Consider the following 13,449-nt stretch of genomic DNA (forward strand, 5'->3'; position numbering starts at 1 on the left):
ACCCTGCTAAAGCGCCACATGGAGATGGCACTCCAGTTTGAGTACATGAATGAGGATAGCGATAGAAACCTTTGGGTAGCACTTCGTGAATGTTTTAACAACATTCACAATTTTCCAAACTTAGAAGCATGATGGAATTATCTCTGCTTCTCTAACTTTGACAAAGTTATGGAATATTGTTCGGAAGCTCTCCGCATCAAACATTGATGCATGCCTGTGAAAAACTATCATAGAAGAACAATTGATTGAGAAAACCCTCAATACATTCCCTGTCTATGCTATGAGGTCCTCTGATTTATTATGGACTCATGTAACGCAAGACGGATCACAAATTTCCATAAGCTAATTGGAGCTATGGCATGTGTTGAAAGGCACAGTCATGAACTTTGTGAATGGAAAATATGGTAGGCCTCAAGGATGGCTACCATGAGCACCGTTCAATGGCTAGAAGAAGTCCCCATGGATGATATGATCAACATGCTCATGAAGGTAATCGCCATAGTTGGCAAATACATGACCAAAGGAGTCATGACGTTGAGGGTTGGGGGTTGGACACCATGGCGCCACTTTTGGCCATGGTAACACTATTCCAACGCCAATGATCCTAGGGACCATTTATATTGCGTCAATACGCCTCAATCAAGAGAGCATCCTCTACATTATGTTTTATGGAGTACTTGATCAATGGTGATCAAGACATCGAGTTCAAAAAGACTTTAAATTTGGCAATAAAGACAAAATGCCTTAGATTTTTATTTCGAATAGTCTTTTATTTTATTTTTCCAAGAATTATGTAATAGCAATTATGCCTTAATCAATAAATGACAATTTTGTATTAACTCTTTCTCAAGTGGCGCATCCAATGAAGTATGATGTATAGGAAAGTGATTGAGATTAGTGGTACTTAAGAGAGCCTTGCTCCACCGACATCTCTCTCTACTTCCCTGGTCATATTTGATTGGAGTCACCAAATGGATAGAGTGACTACGATTTGTCTAAGTTTGATTTTTATTTTAGAGTAGACTTTGGTTAAGAAACTTTGATGTAATCATTGACTATTAATAAAGTGTTGATTCTTTTACTTAATGTCTTGGACATACCTTAATTTGAACTTTATTTGAAAGATATAAAAGTTAATGGTTTTCATGTGGAAACACATTGTGAGAATGGACAAGAGTTCCTTTGCATCACCTCTAATGACTACGAACATAAACGGAGTATTAGAGAAACTTATGTGTCGCTCTAGTGGGTTGTAGTGGGTTGTATGCAACCACTATTTGAGTCATTGAATCCAACCATGTCATGAGAGATGACTTATGGGATTCTGACACATATAGACTTTGGCACGACCGTTTGAGACACCCAGGTCATGATACGATGATCCGTGATACTAAAGACTTCACAGGGACATCTCTTCTTCAGAACGAAGAGAAGTGAGAATCAAAAGTCGATTCAAAGAGAGCATTGCACCGCCGCCGCGCCTGGGGGTGCCACCGCCATGCACCACCAGCCGGCCAACGCCGGCGCCGTGATCCCCTTGGGGCAAAATCATGGCTTTGACGCCATGTAAGGAGACTTGGCTCCTCTCTCTACTTCTCAAAGTAAATTGTGACATCATGGCTCAACCAAAACCTTCATTGGTTGATTTTAAGGCCAATCTTTCGTTCTGTAAAGTATGTTTTTTTACGATCAAGATCATCCTATGCAAAGGACACTAAAGAAATAATTCCATTCTTACATAGAATCCAAGGAGATTTTGTGGATCGATTCAACCAACTTGCGGACTGCTTAGATGTTTTATGGTGTTGGTTAATGTGTGGACACGCTGGTCATGTGTCGCGCTATCATCCACTCGTAATGCTGCTTATGATGAACTCCTAGCCCAGAACATATGGCTACGGGCTCACTACCCAGATCATCTCATTCAGTCAATTTGACTTATAATGCTAGAGAGTTTACATCAAAAAATTTCGATGACTATTCCATATAATTGGGTATTGATATCAAGTATCATATTCCCATGTACACACCCCATTGGTCTTGCGGAAAAGCCACCATTAAAAAACTACGATGGTAGCCCGGACTTTGGTAATGCGCACTAATATTTCCGCTTGGGTTATGAAATATCGCATACAGCTATGCTAATTCGTCTACGACTCATAGCAGTCACTCAACTTTTATTTGCGTTACAGCTAGTGACTAGGTTCGAGTCTAATATCTCGTACTTATGCATATTTGAGTGTGCGGTTTATGTGCCAATTGCGCCGCCACAGCGCATTAACATGAGTCATTGCAACAAATGCATATATATATATATATATATATATATTTGTGTTGGACATACGTCTCCAACCACAAGTCCGCTATGTAGAACCCTTGACAGGCAATTTCTTTTTCGCTGAATTTGCGAATTGTCACTTTGATGAGATAATCTTCCAGTCGTTAGGGGGAGATTAGAACGTCAATGTTCAACAGGAATGACAGGAATTGTCGTGATCTGTCCCCACTATGTCTCATCTTGATCCCCTAAAAGTAACGAGATCACATATACCTGCTGCAAACAAGTCTGCCAGGATTGATGTCCCCATAAGAGGACATGGTGTCACCTAGAGGAGATGGGTACGGCACCCCACTACCATGGATGGTGGTATGGTGACGCCACAAATGTGGCATAATGGCGTCATAGGCCATGGGTTCTGCTAGAGAGCGTAGGAGACCCATAGGTTCGATGAATTCTCGCCCTCGGAAGAGAGCGATTTTGGCACAACTTGATCCATTGATCATTGATACTCAAAATCCGTCTCATGAGAATATTCTAGATTGTGGTTATGTCCACGAGACATCATTGAGGGACGCCTCAATGTTAGAACCAATTCTGGAGAATATTGAGATCTCTATGAATTACACTAGTGTACATGAAGACGTGGAATTATTGAGACCAATGGCATTGAACCTTACTCCGTTGAAGAATGTCAACGTAGAGAAAATTGGCCTAAATGGAAATATGCGATCCAGGTTGAATTGGATTCACTAACGAAGAGGAAGGATTTCGGGCCTGAGATGCTAACACCTCCTAACATAAAACCTGTTGACATTAATAGGTCTTCGTTAGATAGAGTGATGAAAAAAAGAGATGATAATCTCGCCTTATGGCGCAAGGCTTCTCACAAAACGCACTACAATCGACTACGAGAAGACATATTCTCTCGTAATGGATGTCATTACACTCCACTACCTTGTCAGTTTGGTAGTTTCTGAATAACTGAACATGCAGCTTACAAATGTGGTCACTACGTATCTCTATGGGGATCTAGATACAGAATATAATGAAGGGTCTTGTGTACTTTATTTACCCAAATCAAGTGGCTCTTGACCACGGAGAGCGTTTGCAATAAGGGTGAAACGCTTACTAAAGTGACTACTTGATTGGGAAGGGATGTGATGAACTATGCCCCTACGTTTTCATGACAAGTTCTGGATTTGCAATTGTCACGGTTCATGTTGATAAACATAATTGGAACATTTGAGAGTTAAGGGAAACCGCCGAACACCTGAAATCCGAGTTTGAGATGAAGGACCTGGGGAGAACACGGTTTTGTTTAGATTTAGAACTTGTATACCGTGTCAATAAATGGTTTGCATTTTGATAAAGTCAAAGATGCACTCCCATGGTCGTCCGTAGTCTTGACCCTAAGAGGGATACGTTTCATCCCAGGGATGATGACGAAGACGTGTTAATTGGCAGAAGTGTCTTACATAAGTGCAATAGGCGCATTATTGTACTTGACACAATACAAGACCGGACACCTCATTTGTTATGAACTTGTTGGCTAGATATAGCCCTGCGTCAACGCAACACCATTGGACTGGTATAAAGACAATCTTTCGTTACTTAAAATGTACGATAGATATGGGCTTGTTCTATCCCTGCAGAGAGAAGAATGACGGAAGAATGAGAACGGATCTCATTAGCCCAAGAGGCGTCATCCAAGACGCCATGACAGGCAAAGCTGCCACCGCCAAGGGTGGCCGGCGTCATCCTCCTCCCTTACACCAAAACGATGGTGATGTTTGCTGATGCCGGGTATCTCTCTGACCCTCACAAAGGTCACTCCCAAATGGGTTATGTTTTTACCATGAGAAGCACCGCGATATCTCGGACGTCTATAAAACAGACCCTTGTTGCTACTTCCTCGAATCATGCGAAGACTATTACTCTACATAAAGCTGTGCGTGAATGCATATGGCTAAGGTTTGTAATTAGACATATTCGAGGAACTTGTGGTTTGAAGTCTACCACAGATAAACCTACATGCATTTATGAATTGAGCAAATGTAATTAGGTTTCATCAAGGGCAACAACACCAAGCATATATCGCCTAAATTCTTTTACAATCAGCAACAACATTAATCACTTCTAAAGATTGAAGTGAATCAAATCCGATCAGAGGATAATGTAGCAGATTTATTCACTAAGTCGTTACCTAAATCCACATTCGAGAAACATGTGAAGAGCCTCGGATTGAGAAAATTATCCGAACTCCCATGATTGTAGCAATCAGGGAGAGATGTCAACATCAGGGGGAGGAATGATGACTACATGATCAATCTCGAAAAGTGAAGGACGTGTTGTGCTCTTTTTGTCCTTCGACCAGAGTTATTTTTGTCCCACTGGATTTTTGTTACCTGACAAGGTTTTTAATGAGGCAACGATCAAAGCGTCATCACCAAGTTTGAGCGGCACAAGGTGGAGAGTTGAAGGATATCGACATTGTGTGTGCCTCTTCAAACTAGGGTTTAGTTCTAGAGTTGTAATAGGAGAGAAGGTTCTAGATTTCCTAATTATATTTAGATTCTATTTCCTTGTATGACAAGATTATGTACTTTGTAAATCCCTATATAAAGGGCTCCTATTAACAATAATAGAACACACACAATTTCTCTCACAATTCTCTCTAATCATATTTTCCTACAACAGATATTGTATATTTGTTCAAATTCTAATGAACACTTTATTTGATACGATATATATATATATATATATATATATATATAATATGTTAAGTAATATATACCAAATCATTGAACAAATTTGACGACTCCAATCCCCCCATATCATGAGTTTCACCTCATCTACAAAAGAAGAAAAAAAATTGCAAGTACTTTTGTATTCCTTTACATCTTCAGTACTCTCATAATTTCTTTTTGACAAATTTGTATAAACTGTGCAAGCCATTGTTACATAAAATTCAAATGGAGTATGAAACATGTAGAAAGAAGAAACTTGAATTGATTCCTTCATAGTTTTACTGTAAAACTTTTACAGAAGGGGAAAGCCATGGACGATAAAAATAATTTTCTTAATCCTACTCTTTTCTTCTGTTTTCGTTCAGACATTAATATATATTAGAAACTTTTGGGAGGAAGTGTACAGCCTTCTCCGGCTCGGCTACAAAAAGACCCAAAGTTCCACTCCTGATGATGTATACACTGCACTTCATAACACAAAAAGGGGGACATGCATGATTCCTGCACCCCTTTCACGTGGCGACCCCCGACTCAGACACGTAATTTATCCTGTCCACCTCTTCCCACACCAACTTGGACGTTAATTCATCATACTCTGGAATATATTCCTGGACCCAAAAAAACAAAAGGAAAATTAACATCATAGATGAAGCTGGTGTGATGAAATAAGAACTGTATCGATCTATGCTTGTGTTTCTACTTTCCTAATTCTGCCATACGACTACAACTGCATGAAGATCAAAATAAGCTAAACTTGTTCTGTCAATTTTCACTTCATAATCTTTTTAGGCCTTGCTGTCATATTGTGGACGGGGCCTGGCATGGTTGTTAGACCGGACCAGACAAGGTTTGGGAATATCTTCGAGCTAGGTCAAGACCAGGATAGTCCGTTAATGATACCCAGTTAACAGTAACTCATCAACGAGACCAAGAGATTGCAGCTCTACCAATCAAGAGAAATATATCCTTATACCCGAGACATCAGTCAGGAGCGTCAAATATTTATCATGGTGATGATCCCACTCGATGATGCATGATGAAATTGATGTATTAATTACCTCTAGTTGTCTAACCAATTGCTTGGCGGTTGGAGCAGACACGATGATATGACGTGCAGTAGGAGAAATAAAGCCTTCATCGACGGCCTTATCGATGAAACTCAACAAGGAATTGTAGTAGCCGTCCACATTCAAAAGCCCCACCTACAAAAAATAATACCAACTTAAGTATAATATCCAAATCCTCCATCTGATTAGTATCATATATTTTATGGATGCTGTTAATTATGTGTGTTCTCACTGTCACAAGACCAAAAACTCTTTTCTTTGACCAACAACCTCTTATTTTAAACTCACAAGAACCTTTCTCCCATTCAAACGGAGATCCTCCCAATAATCAAACCACCTAATCATATAGCACGACTATGACCCAACTCAAAATCAAATGGCAAATCTTATGCTATCTTTCCATGTGAAATAGAATTAAGTCCCACATGCATTGATTCTATTCTATTCTATATATGATACTTAAATTTTTCATTACACCCATACCACTCAATAACATTGACTCCAAAACCAAAATATCATGGAATGAGAGTCGTGTACTTGAGAAACATGATGAACTTATATATTTATGGTAGCCACATATAATAAAGTTCTATTCATGGAGACAAGGGACACGATAAAATATTGTTAATTTGATATTTGATTGATTAATAATCAGGGATTAGAAGGGCTTTGGAGACATCACAACTACATTTGAACAAACATAAGTACATGGCATCATGTGAGTGTTTGCTTCATCAGAGAGGTTCGAATGATTTATAGAATTATTTATGACATTCAAGAACCGTAAAGTAAAACGTAGATTTCTTACAGGTTTGCGGTGGATTCCAAGCTGAGCCCAGGTAATGACTTCAAGCAATTCTTCTAGGGTGCCATAACCGCCTGGTGATATTAATTCCAAGTTAATCTCTATAGAGAATATGTATCTAAAATCATGCGTGCGGATGACTATCAAATGCTCATCTGTACAAGATTTAGCATCCATTTGCATCAACATGTACAGTCCCACAGTCACAAGAGTGGACAATGATCTATATCATCCTATTATAGTGTTATTTCAATGTATGAAAGATGAAAAGCATACCCGGGAGAGCAATGAAAGCATCGGCTTGACGAGCCATCTCTGCTTTCCTTTGGTGCATACCTGATACAGTTCTCACTTCTCCAACAGTCTCACCAGTTATCTGCAATATTTAAGCAATGCTTACATTATTTATTATGTCAATTTAAATTTATGTCAGCAGATGTCACTCAAAGTGAACACAGTAAGCTAAAAAAAAGGAATCAATCACAAATTCACAATAAATGTTCGGTAATCACACATGATCCTGTCCCCAGAAAACCCATTTTCAGAAAATAAGAACTAATTTAAAACACAGGTTTTTGAATATTACCTCTCTGGGCATTAGGGTCCTTGGAATAACTCTGCAAAAATAAATACACAATGAGCATTTGTTAGTTAAATTCTACACATAATGACAAAAAAGTTTGGACACCCCTTCAAAGTAGCAAAGGACCATGGACATGTTAAATTGTTGGCATACAAAGACCACAAATTCTTTCATTACAAGGCAGCCAGGCTTTTACTTTTCCAGTTTTAACATGGAACTACCACTTTCTAAAGGTCCGTCCCCATACTTTTACCATTTAACTTTCTACAGTCTCTATCTAACTGAAACTTCAGGTAGGAATGAATTGTAAAGGGGTTTTAACTTTATCCAAACTGATCAGAGCTTTTCAAGAGACAACCCCCTAATCTAAACACATTTAAGATTCAACTGTTTAGACCGGATAAAGTGCTCAACTCAACTGTTTTTAGTACCATGTTCACAATATCTAGAAGACACAATAATTTGCCATAAAAATATGAATCTTTTGGCTCAATAAAAAAGGAATGCAGAAATTCTATTATAAGATCATCTGGGACAGCATTTGATCCTATATATGTTGTCTGCCTTTGAGAACCCACCTTATAATAGATATCTGGGGTTAATCTGCATGGTATGGTTCTGAAGTAACAAATAATGCTTTCCGATTTCAATGTAAAACATTTCATTTTGTTTGTCCAATGAATAATAATGATGAAACATTAAAATTAGTGCGTCAGAGAGAGAGAGATGAAAATACAAACCCTAGGACATGGCGCCCGCCATCATGAACTGCCTGAGAAACAAGACCCATCAATCCCACGCTTCCACCACCATACACCAAATTAATCCTTCTCTCCACCTTCAAGGCACATCGAAAGCCAAACCCATGCACACGTGTCAGAAACCCAATTCATCCATCACAAAAGAAAATAAATAAACATGATTGATTGAACGAGCTGGGTAGAGAGAACATGGTAAATAATAATATTAATGAACGAAAAACCTTAGTCTAGTAGCAGATAGCATAGGTCAAGAGGCTGTTGAGTGAAGTTATGGTCATAATATTTCATGGAACCCCATAAACAAAAATCATGGGTGGGATGGAATGGAAGGCTAAGAAAACTGAACACGCTTAAAGGACTCATGATTTCGAGAGAGCACGTTTGGTTCCCCCAGTTGAGAATTAAGAAGCAGCTGGAGCCTGTGATTATTATTAAATAAAAATAAATTAAGGGGGGTTTAAAAATCAAAAACTAAGATCATGCAAGAAGGCTGCTCAACTGACAGCCCTGTTACAGCTAGCACCTCAACTCTTTCACCCTTCTCTCTCATGCCACACTAAACCCTAATTTGAAGCCTAAGGTCTCCAACAATCATAAGCCCACGTTGAGAGCTTGTTTGGTTACAACACGCAACAACCACTCACACCCAGCAGTCTTGACAATGAGAAAATAATTTCAGAGCAAAACCCAGAAAGGAGTTATGAAAATTTAACAAAACGATGGAAAAAAAAGTTCAATAAAATGAGGTGGAACACAAAATATGGAGAATCCAGACCAAAAGACATCATTTTGAAGAATAAGAATTTTTCTTTTTCTCATGATAAGAGTTGGCAAATTCTACCCATTATATAACTGATCGATGAACAAAATGCACCCACAAAGGCTAGCAAACCCATATGGATATTCTGTATAGGCCTCCCACTGTTTCAAGGAAATAGATTTCTAATGATGATTACACCCATGACCCATTTAGATGCAGAAAGTCTAGATTGGTTTTTGTTGATGAAATGTTAGGAAAGGAACCCAGAAGGGATGGGGATGAGGGTGAATTTATAGAAGAAAGAAAAATAGAGGGAGAAGGAAATAAAATGAGAGACTGACTGAATGAATGAATGAAAGAAACTTAGATGAGAAATAGACATGGCAATTACCAGCTCCTTGCCGAGTTCAACAGCAGCTTCTTGGTAGCTAGCTTTCTTGCCTGAACTGCTACCACAGAAAACACAAATCCTATTGAATCTCGAGTTTGTCTCTTCCATCTCTCTCTTCTCTCTCTCTTTCCTTCTCTCTCTGTGATCTTAGAGAATAATGATCTGCTTGAGGAAAGGTGGAGGGGATGGTTGAGAATGAAAACAAAGTGGGTATTTGTTTATATATCAATAACGCCTTTGCCAAGTAAATTGACATTTTTCTTTTTATATATTATATGTAGGAGAGAGGCTATAGGCTATATAACTCGCTATATCTTCTATTTGGAAGGTTGAAAATATGATTTCTTTATGAAGGAATATTATAATAGAATTTAGAAAGTTGTTTTTTTGAGAGAGAAAAAATAGATAATATTTTCGATATATATTTTTTTTAGAGTCTTGATATATCTTTAACTTATTATTGATAGTTTTTTTTTTTTAACAAAATAAGGTAGCTTCTTTCATAAGAGACAAAAAGTTGATAAAATGCCTAGCAGCGCTCTGCTAGGGTTGGGAGGTTATTAGCACCTCTGCACCATTCACCATCCTTGATGGTGTACTGTGCCAACATCTTCTTCGATGTTTGGTAAATCAAGGTCGGCTTATGTCGTATCCTCTTCTTTGTAGAGTTTCTCTGCATTTTTGTGGCTAAAGACAGGTAGTTTTCGATCGTGGCTGGTGATTTTTGGGGCAATTTTGGTGTCTCAAGGTGATGGGAAGGCAAAAGTTCATGGCGGAGGCTAGGGGAATCCAGTTTGGCTAGGTGGATCTTTTGTCTCTGAAGGCGGTTGGTTGGGGTCTGGATCGGTTTTAGCATCGTGGGTGGTAGTGGGAAGGGCACTGGCCTCTCTTGGCCGGAGTTTTCTGGTTCGTGGGTTGCTGTGTCAGGAAGGTTGTCGGTGCAAGGATTCTATGGTGCTGGAGGTGTGTTGTCTTTTGGGTCAGGGACCTCTCGGTTTACAGTAGGGAAAGAGTGGATTTTGTCTGCACTTCCTTGGGGTGGCTGGCGGACACCGGATCGGTATGGTCTATGCCGGATCAAAGTTTCAAAGATAACGACGGTAACAATGGAGGTGGAGATGGAAGTGGTGATGGTGTCTGGTCAGGCGGCATGACAGCTTCTCTTTCTCCTCTGCTGGAAATTTTGATGGATTGGACCTCATGGGCCTTGAAGTGGTTTGTGGGCCTCATTTATGGCCTCATTGGATTATGGTTTCACAAGGCTTGGACCATCCCTTTATTGGGGGATTGGATGGATAGGGGCCCAGGGTACTGTTTAAATTTTTATTAGGTCGCAAAAATCATATTCTCTTAGGATTTATTTTACTATTTGCTTCGGAGGATGTTGATCTTTGTTTGAAATAAATGTGCGTTATTTTCCTTAAAAGGTGAGTGTACTCGGGGCGGCCTGGGCTTGTTCTTGTCATAGAATAGGTGTTTAGGGTTCCCTAATGAACGATTCTTTCTGTCAACCTCATAGGAGTGTTTCGTTTTTGTATTGCTTGCTGAATCTATATAATGGGCTGACATTTTTTCATTAAAAAAAAAAATCTTTAACTTACCAAGAGAATATCGTGAGAAATTTTTGAAATTTCGCGATATTCCAGAAATATTCAAAATTTTCACGATATTTCCGGAAATATTTGAAATTTTCTTAAAATTCCTGATATTCTCCAGAAATTACGAGATTATTGTTATCTCTCACAATATTTGGGTTGCTCAGAAAGTATTTTGACCAAAATTGAAACCAAATTTTGAAGAGGTTAGGGTTCGAACCTGATACCGCTTGAAAACTAGCCATGTCCTTATCCAATCCGACTAAACTGTATAAATTTATAGGGTCATGTATCGCTCTTTGAGTCTTTTCCCTCCATGCTTATAAATATTTTGATTATCTAATTTGCTAACTAGAAAACATTTGGCTCTATTAAAAAAAAAAAAATTATATGTATTTCTATGGACCATTTTCTATTTCTTTTTCTGTTTGTTTGAAGACCGATGTTTATTTTAATACATCTATTTAATTGTAAAATATTATTATAATTAATAATTTTTTTTTTTGAATGGAAATAGGTCAGCCTTTTCATTAAAATTCAGCAAGCAATACAAAACGAAACACCCCTATGGAGTCGACAGAAAGAATCGTTCCTTAGAATCTCATGAAACCCTATTCTAGAATAATAACATCCCAAAAAATCTCGAGTACACCCACCTTTTAGGAAATTCACGCACCATTATTCTAACAAAAACCTAAAAATCTCGAAGCTTACATAAAAAGGTTCCAACTAAGGCTCTGGTTTTTGCGACCCAAACAAAAATGAAACAGTATTATGGGCCATAGAGACCCAATCCATCCCGCCCCATAGCAAAAGGGTAATCCAACCCACTTGAACCCCTAGATCGGTGAGCCCAAAGCTGAGGCCCACAGACCAGATCAAGGCGCACGCAGCCCATCCACTCCAAATGCAGGCCCAAAGAGCAGCCCTAACCCAATAAGCCCACATGTGTTTTGCCAGCCCAAAGCCATCAGCCACGTCGCCGCCGACACTCGCCGTCAAAGCCGCCGCACCATCATCTTCGTCCTCCCCATAAAGCCTACCGAACACAGCCAAATCCGCAGCAATTCCACCCTTTGACAACGCATAGCCCCTGGGACAACGCATCTCACCCTCAAAGACTACTCGATCCCAGCAATCCATCACTTCCAAAGTGCCCCCGATTGGATCTGAACCCAGATAAACATGAGCCCAGCCCTCAACGAGTCCCCCTTTGACCTCCCTCAAAGCGAAAGGCCCAGCCCTGCGTGACACCGACGAGAGGAAATCTCGGGTCTTCGCAACGAAACTGACCACCATCATGGGACACTGACGAAGCCATTCGCCGTCGCCACCAATTAGAGGAGAAGAAAGAGGAGCGCCTCCACCCTTCCAACTCCGAACTATAGAGCCACTGCGTAGTCGGGAAACCTCTCTACCAAGAGTCAATACATTTGCAGCCCCACCACCGCCAATCAAAGCAGGTTGCAGCCTTAGGGTTTTTCTCTCGAGAGAACGAGAGAGCATTTTGATCTTCCTAGTTGTGATTGAATTATACCTTATTATAATTAATAATTAACTCTCCTAATCTCCTATTTAAGTCATTTTGAGATTTCTCATGTAAAATTTCATTTCCTTGTCATGTCGGTGTATCTTATTATACTCTAAATTACTACAATCATTATATAATTAAGTTTATCAAACACTTTTTTAAAAATACTATAAGGAATTGATCATGTAAACATTTCATGAAAATTCATTAATGATTTCCATGTTACTTTCTATACTTCCCTCATTTTTTTTCAAAAATTTACTTAGATTGAAATTTCCTCGATATTTCCATCAAAATTTTCATTTTTTTGAACTATCGATATTTCCTCAATATTCAATATTTTAGTCCTTGAACTATAGCACTCTTCTATTTGGAAGGTTGAAAATATGATTTCTTTATTAAGAAATATTATAATAGAATTTAGAAAGTTGTTTTTTCTAGGGAGAGAAAAATTAAGGGGGTGCGGCTATTGCCACCCTTCCATTTTCTTAGTTCACCTTATAAACATTTGAATTATTGAATAACTATATTACCCAAGTGCAAAATGACTAATAATTACACTAATTTTCTAAAATCCAAATCTATAAGGAAAACTGTATACATAACCAATTAATCAAATACAAAAACTACTTAATTTCTCATTGGATAACATTAATCTTCATCTTCTTCATCCAAATTTGAATTTATTAAATTTTTTTTTTGTCTCTTTGTTGCCTACTTGCCTCCTCAGTGAGTTTATTATTCAATTCACAAAACTATTAATGTTAATTTCATCAAAATCTTTGCAATACCCTTTGTGAACACCGAAAGTAAAAATTTAAAACACAAAAAACAAATCTCTTCTTTTTTGCTTATAGTTGTTAAATTACTAATCTTTTAATATAGGTGGAAATAGACAAACGATGATACTTAAATTTTTTTTTTTTTA

The 13,449-nt window shown here is 38.5% G+C and overlaps 1 protein-coding gene across 1 annotated transcript; it reads right to left on the reverse strand.

The window, feature by feature from the left end:
- Positions 1 to 5,199: 5,199 nt before the first annotated feature.
- On the reverse strand, positions 5,200 to 9,503 carry LOC112193550 (cytokinin riboside 5'-monophosphate phosphoribohydrolase LOG7). The gene is made up of 7 exons (XM_024333735.2): positions 9,396 to 9,503; positions 8,224 to 8,321; positions 7,487 to 7,517; positions 7,177 to 7,276; positions 6,904 to 6,974; positions 6,087 to 6,230; positions 5,200 to 5,636 (listed from the first exon to the last, which is right to left on the reverse strand). The coding sequence occupies exons 1-7, from the start codon at positions 9,501 to 9,503 to the stop codon at positions 5,541 to 5,543; spliced, it is 648 nt and encodes a 215-aa protein (XP_024189503.1). The 3' UTR covers positions 5,200 to 5,540.
- Positions 9,504 to 13,449: the final 3,946 nt, after the last annotated feature.

The sequence above is a fragment of the Rosa chinensis genome, chromosome 3 (genome assembly GCF_002994745.2).
Source record: "Rosa chinensis cultivar Old Blush chromosome 3, RchiOBHm-V2, whole genome shotgun sequence".
In the NCBI taxonomy this organism is placed as follows: Eukaryota; Viridiplantae; Streptophyta; class Magnoliopsida; order Rosales; family Rosaceae; genus Rosa; species Rosa chinensis.

Coding starts and splice junctions, on each gene's coding strand:
- LOC112193550 (XM_024333735.2), bottom strand. CDS start 9,503: ATGGAAGAGACAAACTCGAGATTCAATAGGATTTGTGTTTTCTGTGGT. Junction 7,518..8,223: donor GGCGGGCGCCATGTCCTAGG/GTTTGTATTTTC, acceptor TTATTTTTGCAG/AGTTATTCCAAGGACCCTAA. Junction 7,277..7,486: donor GGACCCTAATGCCCAGAGAG/GTAATATTCAAA, acceptor TAAATATTGCAG/ATAACTGGTGAGACTGTTGG.